At 37.9% G+C, this 16,494-nt stretch overlaps 1 protein-coding gene across 8 annotated transcripts in view; it reads right to left on the bottom strand.

The window, feature by feature from the left end:
• DYM (dymeclin) overlaps positions 1–16,494 on the bottom strand; it is a 358,557-nt gene that overhangs the window by 180,856 nt on the left and 161,207 nt on the right. For all 8 annotated transcript variants that reach the window (XM_023543799.2, XM_023543797.2, XM_023543796.2 and 5 more), the window contains one exon: positions 14,887–14,981. In XM_023543799.2, the coding sequence (XP_023399567.1) occupies positions 14,887–14,981 (95 nt within the window). The remainder of the gene's footprint in view (positions 1–14,886; positions 14,982–16,494) is intronic.

Raw genomic sequence — 16,494 nt, 5'->3', positions numbered from 1 at the left:
CTTGAGAAACGACAAGCTTGTTCTTCCCTTTCGGTTTTCCACCTCCAGCTCTTTGCATATGTCATTATAGTACTTTACTTTGCCTTCTCAAGACGCCCTTTGAAATCTTCTGTTCAGTTTATACTTCATCAATTCTTCCTTTTGCTTTAGCTGTTTGACGTTCGAGAGCAAGTTTCAGAGTCTCCCCTGACATCCATCTTCGTCTTTTCCTTCTTTCCCGTCTTTTCAATGACCTCTTGTTTCTTCATATATGATGTCCTTGATGTCATTCCAAAACTCGTCTGGTCTTCGGTCACTAGTGTTCAATGCGTCAAATCTATTCTTCAGATGGTCTCTAAATTCAGGAGAGATGTACTCAAGGTGATATTTTGGGTCTCCTGGACTTGCTCTGATCTTCTTCCGTTTCAGCTTGAACTTGCATATGAGCAATTGATGGTCTGTTTCAGAGTCGGGCCCTGGCCTTGTTCTGACTGATGATATTGAGCTTTTCCATTGTCTCTTTTCACAGATGTAGTCAATTTGATTTCTGTGTGTTCCATCTGGTGAGGTCCATGTGTACAGTCGCTGTTAATGTTGGTGAAAGAAGGTATTTGCAATGAAGAAGTCATTGGTCTTGCAAAATTCTATCATTTGCTCTCCGGCATTGTTTCAATCACCAAGGCCATATTTTCCAACTGCTGATCTTTCTTTGCTTCCAACTTTCGCGTTCCAATTGCCAGTAATTATCAATGCATCTTGATTGCATGTTCAAGCAATTTCAGACTGCAGCAGCTAATAAAAATCTTCTGTTTCTTCATCTTTGGCCTTAGTGGTTGGTGCGTAAATTTGAACAACAGACGTATTAACTGGTCTTCCTTGTAGGCATATGGATATTATCCTATCACTGACAGCATCGTACTTCAGGATAGATCTTGAAACGTTCTTTTTGATGATGAATGCAACACCACTCCTTTTCAAGTTGTCATTCCCAGCATAGTAGACTATATGATTGTCCGATTCAAAATGGCCAATACCAGTCCATTTCAGCTCACTAATGCCTAGGATATCAATGCTTATACGTTCCATTTCATTTTTGACGATTTCCAATTTTCCTAGATTCATACTTCGTACATTCCAGGTTCCGATTATTAATGGATGCTTGCAGCTGTTTCTTCTCATTTTGAGTCGTGCCACATCAGCAAATGAAGGTCCCAAAAGCTTTACTCCATCCACATCATGAAGATCGGCTCTACTTTGAGGAGGCAGCTCTTCCCCAGTCATCTTTTGAGTGCCTTCCAACCTGGGGGGGCTCATCTTCCAGCACTGTATCAGACAACGTTCTGCTGCTTATTCATAAGGTTTTCACCGGCTAATGCTTTGCAGAAGTAGGCTGCTGGGTCCTTCTTTCTAGTCTGTTTTAGCCTGGAAGCTCAGCTGAAACCTGTCCTCCATGGGTGACCCTGCTGGTATCTGAATACCGGTGGGATAGTTTCCAGCATCACAGCAACGTGCAAGCCGCCACAGTATGACAAACTGAGACACGTGGGGGTTAAAGGCACTAAACAGTTCTAAATGGTTTTCGTATTTTTACAGATGATCCTCACAATAACTCTATAAAGTAGAAACTGTCATTAGCCACATTTTACAGGTGAGGAAATGTACATGCAGAAGGGTTAGGTTCACACAGGTAGCAAGAGGTAGAGGTGGGTCTCACTCCAGCATCTGCACTACTAAGCACTATCTTATACCGCTTCTCATGCATGCACAAGAATTTTCTTTCCAGAGCTGTAAGAGCATGTACGCGAACAACTTAAAGGTCCAAATAAATGGCATTACTAATTTTATCTGGATAAATTTGATGATATTTTCGAGCTATTATGTTACAGAAATATATCTCTCAACATAGACTATATATACACAAATATATATATACCTATATATAAAGTTACACAAATAAGCGAGCCTCCTACGTTTGTTTGCCAACCGTACCCCTTCCCCAAGGTATTTTCGTAAGCACTGCTATGCCATTTTCTTTTACATGTTGACGTGAAAAAAAATTGGCATAGCTCCCTTATGAAAATACCTCGCAGGGGGAGTGCTTGGTTGGCAAACAAATGTAGAAGGTACACACGTTATCGGTTTAAAAACATGGTGTGTGTGTGTATATATATGCATATGTATATAAAATGGAAAATACTTATAAATATATACCAAAAAAAAATTTTTTTTATATAATGGAAAATACTTACAAACTCTATATATGGTAAAGCCCATTAAAAAAATACATTACATATATATGAAGAGAAAAATAATCTACAATGATTAGTTTAGGAATTGCGTGGAAGTAGGCATTATAGGTATCTTCAAGCTTGTCTTTATCTTCTGTGATGATCCTGTATTGCTTTTGTTTTTTATTTGAGTTATTTTAGAATAACTGTTTATTCTACAAATATTATTTATGTGCCAGGCACAGTTGTAAGTACTTGGGATACATTTAGTGAACAAAGCAAGGATCACTGCCCCTTTGGTGCTTACATGGTAAGGGGAGAGACAGGGAAAGAAGGGAAGAGAAGAAGACAAGACAAACATATCTGGTGAAGTCTTGCTCTCCTCCCCACCTCATAACTATTTTTATCAGTTTCTTGTACATCATTCCAGAGTCTCTATAAATAAAAACAAATGCAAATATATAGTCCCTCCCCCCTTACTTACACTACCAGCATACTACACATATTATTCCATGCCTTGTTTTTTTTTTTTCACATCATATAGATCTTGGAGAGTTTCCCATCGGAACCCACAGGGGTTACTCTTTTTTGTAGTTGCACAGTATTCACTGTGTCAGTATACTATATTTCTCATATTTATTTAAACAGGTCTCTTCATGGATATTTGGGTTGTTTCTAACATTTTGCTATTACAAAAAAACACACAAAAAATAAACTTGCACACTGTCGTTTTGTACAAGTGCAATTAAGGTTGTTGGGTCAAAGCATAATGTATTTGTAATTTTGATGTTGTGTTGTTAGGTCCCCTCAAGTCAGTTCTAACTCACAGCAACTCTATGTACAACAAAACGAAACACTGCCCTGTCCTGTGCCATCCGCACAATTCTTGCTATGTTTGAGCCCATTGTTGCAGCCACTGAATTTTGAGAGAGATTGCCAAATTGTTCTGCGTAGGCGTTGTACCAATTCGCACTCCCACTAGCAAAGTTTGAGAGTGTCTGTTTCCACATAACCTTACAAATTTTCCAATCTGATAACTGAAAAATGGCATCTCAATGAAGTTTTAAATTGCCTTTTTCGTACACAGAGTGAAACTGAGCATTTGAAAATATATTTAAGGGTTATTTGTATACCCTTTTATGTTTTTAAAATTTTGAACTTTATGAGTTACATCAGCTTTAGACAAACTGGTTACTGCCTCCAGGGTGTTTACAGGCAAGTACAGGTCTACCTTGAATTCAATAAGTTATTACATGTGCACTTTTGAGAAAACGTCAGGAAAATGAATGCTCAGGAGTTAACTATGAGGACAATAACTGTGTCTTATTAATTCCCCTAAAGCTACCACAGGGCCACCACAGGGCCCAGTGTGCCTCAGGTATACAATAAAATGTTTGCTGGAAAAACTGGGACCAAAAAGATGTTTTCTTTGTAAGTGATAGCGCAACAGCACCACCAAGGGGACCTTCAGCTAAAGCATCCCCTCACCAGATTTCCTTCAGCCAGACCTTCAAATAAACAAACAAACGAAAAACAATCCCACTGCCACAGAGGCAATTCTGACTCACAGTGACCCTATAGGACAGAGTAGAACTGCCCCATTAAGGTTTCTAAGGCTGTAATCTTTATGGAAACAGACTGCCACATCTTTCTCCTGTGGAGCGGCTGGTGGGTTCGAAACATCAACCTTTCAGTTAGCAGCCAAGCACTCTTTTATGGAAGCAGACTACACTGGGTAATAATTTATGACACTTAAATCAATAGTCTTCTGACAAACAGTAGTGAGGCGGTTATTATCCAAAGATGGCCACAAATGAACCATGCCTCCCAGCATTTGTGCCCTTTTGTGGTCCCTTTTTTTTTCTGCTTGAGTCTGGGCTGGCCCTGTGACCTGCTTTTGACCAATAAAATGTGGTGATGTTCTGAGATAGCTGGGCTAGGTCAAAAGAAACTTCTCAGCTTCTGCCATTCTTGGGATGCTCCCTCTTACAACCTGGCTGCATTGCTGTGAGGAGTTCAAGCTTCATGGAGAGGTCACGTGGAAGAGAACTGAGGTGCTCCAATCAACACCTCAACAGACCTCCTAGCTGATTAAAAAAAAAAAAAGATAAAGCTACTCTCAATTCCCAGCCATGAGACCTGTCGTATTGGATATCCAACCCAGTCACTGTTTGACTGCAAGCTTAATATAATAGACCTCAAGTAAGTATCAGTCAGCTAAGAAGTCAACCTACAGCAATGTGAGAGATAATTATAAATTGTTGTTTTAGACCACTAAATTTTGTTACACACCAATAGATACCCCGAACAAACCTTGTTACTTTATAGCATACCCAGGCAAGACGAGTAATAAACATAAGACAATTTAGTACAGTGACGACCCCATCTTATGGCCTTTTAAGATATAGACCATGAGCTCGTACAGGGAATAAACACGATTTATATCTTCTGTATATCCCCTTTCTCTTCCAAACACCAATGACTATGTTCTCAATAAATATTTATTAAATGGAAACATGAATAATATAAACATCGCTAGCTATTGATTATATTGATGGAAGGAAGTAAGGGTATAATTAATTCAGAAACAGTAGATATTTAAAAGTATACATAGTGACTCACATTCAATATCACTCTCTCATCCTCTGAATAGACATTAGAGCACTGGATCTCAAAATTTTTTTTTTAATATCAGGGCCCCTTTAGACTTTTACAAAATTATTAAGAACCCCAAAGAGCTTTATTACATGTGGGTTATACCTATGGATATTAACTATATTAGAAATTAAGTCTGAGTAAAATCTGAACTATTTATGAACTCACTGAAATATAAAAATACATTACCAGTTAACATAAACAACACTTAATGAAAAGCAACTACGTTTTCAGAAAAAACTAATGAAAGTGACATTATTTTTTCTTTTTGCAAATCTCTTTACTGTCTGGAGTCCTGGTGGCACAGTGGTTAAAAGCTTGGCTGATAACCAAAAGGTCAGCAGTTCGAATCTACCAGCCACTCCTTGGAAACCCTATGGGGCAGTTCTACTCTGTTTTACAGGGTCACCATGAGTCAGAACCGACTAGATGGCAATGGGCTTTTACTGTCTGACTTAGCAGAAAACAGGTAGATTCTCATACCTGCTTCTTAAGTCAATCTGGTGCTATATGGTGTTTTGGTTGATGTATGTGAAGAAAACCCAGTCTCATAAAGATACATAGTTAGAAAAGGGAGGAGCATTTTATGGTCTTTTCAGAAAATTGTAGGTATTCTTCTTTGCTACTACAACAAAGCTCAACAAATGGCAGTCTGTTAAAGATTAGTTACAATTTGGAATCAGAAACCCTAACAAAAAACTTTTTGTAGTCTGTCACATTAAGATTCATTGGTCTCTTTTGTAGTTTTAATGAATCTTTTTAATCAGGCATGATTCTGTGGCCTGATGTAACAACCACTGTAGCTGAGTATACAGCAGAAGTGCTTTATGTGAAGTTCCCGTTTTATCACAGACATGTAATCAAGAGTAAGATTTAATATATTTAATCATTTTTACTGCTTCATCAAGAGCATTCTGAAGTAAAAATGACTTTTTTTTTTTTTAAATTGCAAGTGTGTGGATGTGAAGAATATAATGGGTATAGTTTGATGCCGCTGCCTTGATTTAAACTAAGGTACCAGCAGTTTTATACAACTGCTTTTGCATAACTGGTGCAAATGCCAGCACAATGAAAAAGGCAAATGATGTCATATTATAAAAATAGTTTAGTCCATGCTGACCTCCTGTGGTCTGTGGACCACACTTTGAGAATCACTGCATTGAAGTAATTCAGGAAAAAAGACTGTATAGAAAGTCCGCACAGTGGTCATTACACTCAATCATAACTCAGCACGTGAATATAGGGCAGTAGACATCTGTTTAACCTTTTCAGAATTCACCAATGTCAGGTGTGCTATAAAAGAGAAAAATGAACACTTCTAGGGCTAGGGCTGGAACTGATTCCAATTTCAGCTCCACCACACTATGAGCTATTTGATCCTGAATAAATGTCTTAGTCTCCTTGAGCCTCAGTTTCCTCATCTATAAAGTAGAAATAATAATAATATATACCTCATACAGGGCTACAGTCACAATTAAATAAGACAGCCTATATATAACAATACCTAGCACCCTGCTTGGCACAGAGTAATCCTTGGATAAAGTTTAACTAAATTTGAGTCCAAATGACTAAGAACCAAAACTATGGCTAATGTTTGTATTTTGAATGACGGTGGTAACACCAATTCTATGTTCCTCTTTACCATGTGTGGAAGCACCAAATCACAAATAAACCAAAAAACAAATCAGTTGCCACTGGGTCAATTCCAACTCACAGAGTAGAACTGCCCCATAAGGTTTCTAAGGAACAGCTGGTAAATTCAAACTGCTGACCTTCTGGTTAGCAGCTGAGTACTTAAAACACTGTGCCACCAGTTATCCTTTTACATACTGCAATTTTGATGGATTGAATAATGTCAGGAATAATTTCAAAATAACCCAGAGTAGGGAGGGAAAGGTAGAAATATACACAAAATAAAGTTGGTCATGAGTTGACATTTGTTAAGCCAGGTGATAGGAATCTGAAGGTTCATTATACTCTTCTCTTTGTGGTTTGAGTTTTCCAAATTAAGAAGGAAAAAAAAAAATCACTTCTTTGAAAGGCTTCTAACCGATACGTACTTAGAAGTTTATCTGCTGACTAATAATGCACAAAATCACACGTTCTCCAGTAAGTCACCGACTATGCTGTTAGTCATTACTGTTTTCCCTCCACCACAACACACATTTTCTTCATGAACCTTCACTGGACAGATAAGCCAGTTGGACTGCCTCAGGCTACACTTCATTTGCTATGACCCTGCCCTTCACATCCCACTCCAATTGCATCCTCAAACCAAACAAACAAAAAAAAAACACCAAACCCGTTGCCAGTGAGTCAATCTGGACTCATCGCAACCCTATAGGACAAGGTAGAACTGCTCCAGTGGGTTTCCAAGGCCGTAATCTTTACAGAAGCAGACTGCCACACCTTTATCCCGTGGAGCAGCTGGTGTGTTTCAACCACCGATCTTTCAGTAACCAGCTGGGCTTTTGACCACTGCACTACCAGGGCTCCACTGCATCCTTAGTTGAGTTAAATTTTAAAGTAATTTGTGTATTTCAATCATCTGATAATTTTTTTTTTCTCTGATAAGTACTGGGTTCTGGCTATTTAACAGACTCTAAGTCTTTATCCATTATTAATCATTTCTCACAAAAGTCCTATGGAGAAGCCCCTATTATGTAAATGAGGAAACTGAGGAACATTAAGCATTTCATTTCAACAAATATTAAATGCTCATAAAACTCACGATATTTGTGACAGGCTCATTTGTGACAGCAGTTGACTTTTTCCAGCTAGCCTCTTATCTCTCCCCTGGTTTGGCCTGGTCTCTGGTACATCAGCTTCAACATATATTTTTACATTAAACACGTGACTCAATTTAAATCTCTTTGGCTTTCTATTCTACTCCCATTTCTACCATTAACACAGCCCTTGTTTTTTTGTCTTGGAAAAGGTGCTTTTTAGAAAGTCCATGCAGCATGTGCAATTCATCAAGAAGTAAAGCGCTTTTTTAAGTCACTTCATCTCTCTTACATGCTCTTAGCTTTGCTTAACACATCACGTATCATAAGGAACGAAAAATGACAGCCTAGTTCAGTGGGGAGAACATTAGGGCCAGGGGCTAGGAGACTTGACTTCTATGTTTGTTTCTGCAATGGTGTACACTTGGACCGTCACATAATAACTCCAGGGTGTAGTATTTCTGTAGGTAAAATACACAAATTTGCTTTAGATTATCTTTATTGTTCTTGTTATTTTGTTGTTAGGTGCCATCGAGTCGGTTCCGACTCATAGTGACCCTATCTGCAACAGAACAATCGTTGTTATGCTTGACCTCTTTGTTGCAGCCACTTTGTCAGTCCACCTCGTTGAGGGTCTTCCTCTTTTCCGCTGACCCTGTACTCTGCCAAGCACGATGTCCTTCTCCAGGGACTGATCCCTCCTGACAACATATCCAAAGTAGGTAAGATGCAGTCTTGCCATCCTTGCTTCAAAGGAGCATTCTGGTTGTACGTCTTCTAAGACAGATTTGTTCATCTTTTGGCAGTCCATGGTATATTCAATATTCTTCACCAACAGCCCACTTCAAAGGTGTCAATTCTTCTTCGGTCTTCCGTATTCATTGTCCAGCTTTCACATGCATATGATGCGACTGAAAATACCATGGCTTGGGTCAGGCACACCTTAGTCTTCAAGGTGACATCTTTGCTCTTCAACACTTTAAAGAGGTTCTTTGCAGCAGCTTTACTCAATGCAGTGCATCTTTTGATTTCAGAAGATTATCTTGAAGCCCCCTCCAAATCTGTAATTTTATGGTCTGCGTTTAAGACAAAAATATTCTGGTGATGTCAAAGCCACTCAGACGCAAGGCTTTAGGTTTGCAATAATGAGCTGGGGATTCATTAAGACACATATACAAACAGGAGGCAAATGAGGCCATTTAAGCCTTCACTACTTCTAAGATACATAAATCTAATGCATTAGCAATTGAGATATAAAACTAGAGCAGTATCAACTAGCTATCTTGATAACATAGTGACAGTTTTTTCCAAATGCCATGTTTCCAAATGGCAATAGAAACACATAGCTAGGTAAAGATTGCTGGGAGACAGTGCCCCCATGGGTCTCTCACATTTCTGCACATCTTGACAGCAGAGCATTAACAGCCTTTCACTCTAGATTATCTTTTCATGGATGTTTGTAAAGTGAACAGTCTTAGAAGATACACTGACTCCCTCTGGAGCAGAATGTAGGTTTGTCTGCTGTGAAGTATATTAAAGATAATGTCTTAAAAATGCAATTAACAAAAGAAAGAAGAAGAAGAAAAGTTAAGAAATGGTTCTTTACTCCGTGAATTCATGTTTATAGTATCTCAATATAAGGCCATGATTAGTGTATGTCGAAGACTCGAATTCCCATTTTCCTGTCTGTGTCCTGAAAATTATTTTTCTGCTGTGGGAAAGAACGGGAATATAGCTATATAAATTTACAGACAAAAAAACGAACAAACACAAAAAGACAATGTCTCCCCCCTCCAGAGCAAAGGTTGCTTGAAGCCTATTATAAAAGATCAGGGCTTCGTAAGCCCAGGGTTCCCTCCTATAATGCAATGCACTGGATATGCAGGTGTCTCCTGGCTCTTGGCAGGCTGCCCTGTGGGCTCAGGGAATGTACAAGAAAGTGATGATACTCTGGCTCCTACTGGTGCTGTGATTAATAAACTATCCTATGTCTCTAACCCAAGAGTCTTGCGTCTCCTACCAACGTCCACAAAACTCTAGCAGGCTAACTTATAAGCTTGAAAGTAGGGTCAAATCTCAGAGTAGTTGACAAGAATGACAGTTTAATAATTCATAGCTAAGAGAACAAAGTATAAGTCCCTGTGACGCTGCTCCCCACCCCCGTTATCTCTACAATGTTGTTATGACATTCTAGAAAGCTCCATGCAAGTTATTTTAACGTTTAATTTCTGATACGGCTTGTTTCTTAAAAGGCAATTTTGCCCACAAAAGTCTTTACTTATAAGAAATAAAAATTCATATAAATGTATGACACACTTTTTTAAAACCTGACATACTGACTGTGCCAGCAGTCAAAACTGAAATTAAACCTGTTATGAAGCTTTCAGGTGTCCCAACAAGTCTGCCAAGCCACTCTGGTGTATAATACTAGCAATATCTGAATAGTTAGAATTTTTCAGTTGGATACTTACAAATTTTCAACTCCGAGCTGATCAACTGCTCTCAATGTAACTTCTTAAGGAAGGGCTAAACTAAAAAGCAAACCATTCCAGACTTCTCTGAAATATTCAGCTGCCTTCAATGTACCACTGGCTGCAGGAAGTGCAGGAAGCCAAATTTTTAAAGCAAAACATTCTTCCTTTCTTGCTTGGTTACTGCTACACCAAAATCAAACAGACATCAGCAGAGGAGAAACTGAACTAGGACTTCCTTATTGCCTAGGCACTGGGCAAAAACAAGCTAATTTTTAAAAATGAATCATGTAAGTTTATAAGAAGTAGTTACATTGCAAAGGTTTCATAGTTGGCAAGTTTTAAAACTGAGATCCTAAACCCTGGCTGTCTAGCTCTAGAGTATGTGCTTCTAACAACTATACTGTATTACCTCAGGGGAAAAAAAAAATCTGGATTGTAAATATAGATGTGCATGGTTTTCCGTATACAAGTAGATATGGCTGAAGTCACAAGCACATCTGTGATCTTCCAGGGAAAATGTGTAAAGAGAAGAAAAAACAAGCCAGGATGAAACACTAGACAAAACGATCTGTGAGGCCCGAGGGTGAAGGAGAAGCCAGAGGAAGATGCCAAGAGACGGATGCAAGAGAAAATGAGGGAAAGTCTTAAGGGCAAGTTAGTCATGATGTGTCTATAATCCACAACGATCCCTTGCATATAATCTACTCTTCATAAACATTTTTAAATTGAATTCATAACCCCATAATCTCAAATAATGATATCACACATCTGTGCTTAGATCTTATTCAAAAGACTTTATGGTTGGGCAAAACCGAATCTATCTATGATTTTTGTAGGATACGAAGAATTTATGAAACAATAGCTTAGATACCATAAAAAATCATTCTTACATTTATGTCCAGCTAAGAAGGTTTTTTAGAAGCCTTACTCAAATCCTACTTTCATAGTAATGGAAACATGCTCAACTGTTTTGCATTTCGTTGAAGATCAAATGAAATACTGGCTCTAGGTTTTACAACTGACAGATACAAAATTGTGTTCCTAAAAGAGGATTTAGAAAATGTATGTATGAAAACTGATTACTTCTCACTCTAAGGAGTCACTGGAGCATCTGATGAATCCTGAGCTGTTCTGCTATAATAAATCTCCTGTGTGTCTGAACAGTTTTTGTTATGCATTCCTTATCATATTTTACAATTCTAAACCCTAAACACAAACATTTAGGAGAAAATGAGTTCCCTCAAGATACAGAAAAGGCTGGCCCACATTTCCAATTCAAAACAAGTGTTTTCCCAGGGAATAAATCTTGATTTATAGGTCCAAACTCAAGGCACGTTCCAAATTTTAATGTGTGTACAAGTCATTTGGGGATCTTGTTAAAACGAAGATTCTGATCCGGTAGGTCTGAAGCTGGGCCGACACTTTGTATTCCTAACAAGCTCCCTCCTGGCTGATGGGGACACTGCTGACCCACACAGGCTACTCAAATGCAGTCCTTAGACCAGCAGTGTTGGCAGCACTTGGGGATTTCTTAGAAATACACCTCCCTCAGCCTGACAAATGGAGCATACTAATATCATCCACTTAAATGGATAATTCCAGAACTGTACCTTACCAATATTTTCTTTAAAGTCCATTTACGACTCATTCACTTACATTTGCTTTTTTTGTTGTTGAAGATCAAACCTTTTTTTCTCTCTGTTCCTAAACGTTGAATCTAACAGTTAAGCCTCTCCACAATAAGGCCTGAAAGGTTGGTTCATTCAGGCTTCTATAATGCCTATACATGTTCACTATGGGCCATTTAAATGATGCTGGTTATTTTATAAATATAAGCCACCCTTTCTCACTGCAATCCCCTCGTTTTGTTTAGTTGTTGATGACGCTTTTCGTTCCATCGGACTGGTCTCTAACGCCGTCCCTCTTGAATCATCTTGCCTAATCTCTCAATGAGATGCGACCTCACCATTCTCTGAACCAATCACTCACCCTACCAGAAGAACTTTTTCAAAAAAACATTTATCACATTCTGCTACATATGAGATGTGTTGGTCCTTGTTTTATCCATGCTGCTGAATTCTAAGCTCCGTGAGTGTAGGAATCTTTCTTACTAATTTGTTTGTAATTGAGGTAAAATTCACGTAACAAAAAAATTAACCATTTTAAAATGAACAATGCAGTGGCTTTTAAAATACATCCACAATGTTGTGTAACTACTACCCCCGTCTAGTTCCAAAACATTTTCATCATCCCAAAAGGAAACCCTAGACCCATTAAGCAGTTGTTCCCCCTTTCCCTCTCCCCAAACCAGGAAACCACCAAATCTGCGTTCTATCTCTGTGGATTAACCTATTCTGGATGTTTCATATGAATGGAATGATACAATCTATACTATATTGTGTCTGGCTTCCTTCACTTAGCAAAATATTTTCAAGTTTTATCCACAATGTAGCATGAATCAGTACTTCATTCATTTTTATGGCTGAATAATACTCCATTTTATGTATATACCAAAATTTGCTTATCCATTCATACCTTGATGGACATATGGACTGTTTCCATCTTCTGGCTATTGTGAATAATATCCCTATTAACGTGTGTATGTGTACTTGCTTGAGTACTTGTTTGCAATTCTTTAGATATATACCTAGGAGTGGAATTATTGGGTTATATGGATGGTAATTATAGGAGCCCTGGTGGTGCAGTGGTTAAAGTGCTTGGCTGCTAACCAGAAGATGGATGGTTCGAGCCCACCAGACTCTCTGTGGGAGAAAGACGTGGCAGTCTGTTCTGCAAAGATTTACAAGCCTTGGAAACCCTATGAGGCAGTTCTACTCCATCCTATAGGGTCACTATGAGTTAGAATAAACTCAGCGACAGTGGGATGGTAATTAAATGTTTAACTTGATGAGGAATGGAGAAACTGCTCCACAGCAGCTGAATCATTTTACATTTCCACTAGCAATGTATGATTCCACACATCCTTACCAACACTTGTTATTTTCTGTTTGTTTTCAATTGCCATCCTAGAAGGTCCAAAGTGGTACCTCCTTGTGGTTTTGGTTTGAGTTTCCCTAAGAACTAATGAATTTGAACATCTTTTCATGTACTTGTTTGTCCATTTATATACTTTCTTTGGAGAAATGCCTACTCAAGTCCTTTATCAGTTTTTAATTGGGGTATTTGATTTTTTTTTGGTTGAGTTGTAAAAGCTTTTTTTAATATATGAAAGACTTATACACTGAAATTTATAAAACACTCCTGAAGAAGATTAAAAAAGACATAAATAAATGGAAAGACACTCTATGTTCATGGACTGGAAGACTTACTGTTGTTAAGATGTCAATACTACCCAAAGCAATTTGTAGACTTGATGCAATTATGATCAAAATTCGAACAGCCTTCTTTACAGAAATGGAAAAACCAATCCTTAATTTTATATGGAATGGGAAGAAGCCCCAAATAGCCAAAAGAATTTTGAGGAAGAGGAACAAAGTAGAAGGACTCACATTCCTAATTTCAAAACATACTATATAGCTACAGTCATCAACACAGCCAAGTAATTGGTATAACAGACACATAGACCATCGGAGTAGAATTAAGAGTCCAGGAATAAAGCCATGTATCTATGTTCAATTGATTTTCGACAGGGGCACTAAGCCTGTTTAATAGGAGAGGGACAGTGTCTTCAATAAATGGTGCTGGGAGAATTGGATTTGAACATCTAGAAGAATGAATCAGGATTCATGCCTCACACCATGATAAAAAATCAACTCAAAATGGATGAAGAACCTAAATGTGAAAACTACAACCATAAAATTCTTAGAAGAAAATACAGGGGCATAGCTGCAGGGCCTAGTTTTTAATAACGAATTATCAGTTACAACAAAAGCATGAGACGCAAAAGACAAAATAGATAAATGGGACCTCGTAAAAATTAAAGACTTTTGTTCATCAAAGGATTTAACAACAACAAAAAAAAAAAAGTAAAAAGACAACCTACAGAGTAGAAGAAAATTTTCAAGAACCATATACCTCATAAGGGTCTAATATCCGAAATACATATAAAACTTCTACACAAGAAAAAAATAACCAAATCCAAAACTAACAAAGGACTAGAACAGATATTCTGACTCACAGCAACCCTACCTAGGACAGAGCAGAACTGCCCCACAAGGTTCCAAGGAGCAGCTGGTGGAACCGACATTCCCGCTGCCATCAGGTCAACTCTGACTCATAGTGACCCTACAGGACAGAGCAGAACTGTACCACAGGGTTTCTAAGGAGCGGCTGATAGATTCAAACTGCCAACCTTTTGGTTAGCAGCATAGCATGCCGTAGCTCTTAACCACTGTGCCACCAGGGCTCCAGTTAGAAACTGCCATCAGAAAGATGCAAATCAAGACTACAAAGAGAAACTACTTCACTCCCGTGAGGATGGCTAAGATAAAAAACGGAAAATAACAAATGTTGGTGTGTATGCCAATTGCTGGCAAACACAGACAACTTCTTAAAAGTTCTGTGTGATGTTCTAGAAAATGCTCAGCAAATATGTTGGTTAACTACAGCAACTAAGAAATACAAATACTTCTCCATAAAAAGCTGACACACAAATTTTTAAACTAGATTATATAAAAAGACTGAAAGTAAATGCCATTAATTTTAATTGAAAAGTTAGGGTAGAAAACTAAGAAGGTAATAAAAATTAAACAGGAAAATTTGATATTCCTTGAAGGTAACAATGAAAAGAAGACCGCCATAATATCCTTCTCAGTAAGTATGCCAGGACAAAAATCACTGTTTTCTTTCAAAGTTCGTATTTACCTGATGATTCTCTGGGCGGCATATTGATGGAGGGAACGAAACTGTGCCGACATGTTTGCTAAAGCTGCCAAACAATTTGTGTGAAGGTACTTGTCCTGTCAGGAAACAGCAAGTTTAAAACACATATCAAGTCTTCTCTACATCTTAAGTGAGGTGAATTAGAAGCAAGGGCAAACTCGATTATCAATGATTTTAGAAAATTCAGGTCCATGATCCCCATCCCTAATGCCAAAGTTCAAAAAGCACTAAAAATAGAAAGTTTTCCACAACTCACTTGGAAGCAATGCCTGACCTAAAGGATTATGATGCTATTTATGGTCTTCGTTTACTCCCACTATTGTGAATATTTAAATCCTTTGCCACAGAAATATTAATGTTTAATTACATTACAGAGTGGCGCCCTAGACTCTAATTGTTAGAAATATTATGTATATGCACCATAATTAACTTTCTAAAATAGGAAAACAAAACAAAACTCCCTGCTCTAAAATGTATCTGGCTCCTTGGGTTTCAGATAAAAGATAAAGACATGTATCTACATCAGCCCCACAAAGGGAAATAACTGAAAATGGTTCAGTAAATTTGACTATTTCTCTAACTATGAATTCTGTACATTGCTTCTCTTTGACAATGAAGTTCTACTGAACAGAACTGAAACTGGGTCCCAGGTTCTGAAAAGAAATCCAGTAGGAATTTTCTCTTTACTCTTTATTCTCTTTCTTCTACTTTTCTTCTCCATCTGAACCCGTATTTTCTTCTGCTCATATCTTCCTACAATTTGTTGCTGTAGCTCTTAAGAGGCAAATTAGTTTTATCTGTCCAGCAATTGTATAAAGCATATACCTTTTTTTTTTTTTTTTGCTCTATAATGACTAAATATATTTTAGTCATTAATATATTTATATTGGGAATACATACATATTTATGTTTTTCTGTTGAGGATGATTTTCACACTCTAAAACTATATTGCAAAATTTTCATAAAAATGAGTTATAAGTTAAGGCATTAATGACAGATTGAGGACCCAGTTACCCTTCTCCTTATTATATCAAGCAAGTCCAACTAAAATAATCAGTCTAGGTAACAAGTCAACATGCTAAAAGACAAGTATGATTATAATGGCCTGCTTTTCAGGTACAGAAATATTTAAATAACAGCAGATTCTCTAGAAAGAATTGAAACCCACAAAGTATTCCTTTCTGGAGGTGCCAAATCTGGCGGATGCAGTTTTCTAACTGCCCCTTTATCCTGGGCTGAGTCTCTTTTGGTTTAGGCATAACTGGGGGAAGTGTAACAATGTTTTTTTTTTTTTATAATAACTTTTATTAAGCTTCAAGTGAACGTTTACAAATCCAATCAGTCTGTCACATATAAGTTTACATACATCTCACTCCCTACTCCCACTTACTCTCCCCGTCTTGAGTCAGCCCTTTCAGTCTCTCCTTTCTTGACAATTTTGCCGGCTTCCCTCTCTCTCTATCCTCCCATCCCCCCTCCAGGCAAGAGTTGCCAACACAATCTCAAGTGTCCACCTGATATAATTAGCTCACTCTTCATCAGCATCTCTCTCCCACCCGCTGACCAGTCCCTTTCATTTCTGATGAGTTG

This window comes from Loxodonta africana, chromosome 11 (assembly GCF_030014295.1).
Source record: "Loxodonta africana isolate mLoxAfr1 chromosome 11, mLoxAfr1.hap2, whole genome shotgun sequence".
In the NCBI taxonomy this organism is placed as follows: domain Eukaryota; kingdom Metazoa; phylum Chordata; class Mammalia; order Proboscidea; family Elephantidae; genus Loxodonta; species Loxodonta africana.
Note: the sequence above shows the minus strand (reverse complement) of the source record. Positions and strands in the feature narration are given on the sequence as shown.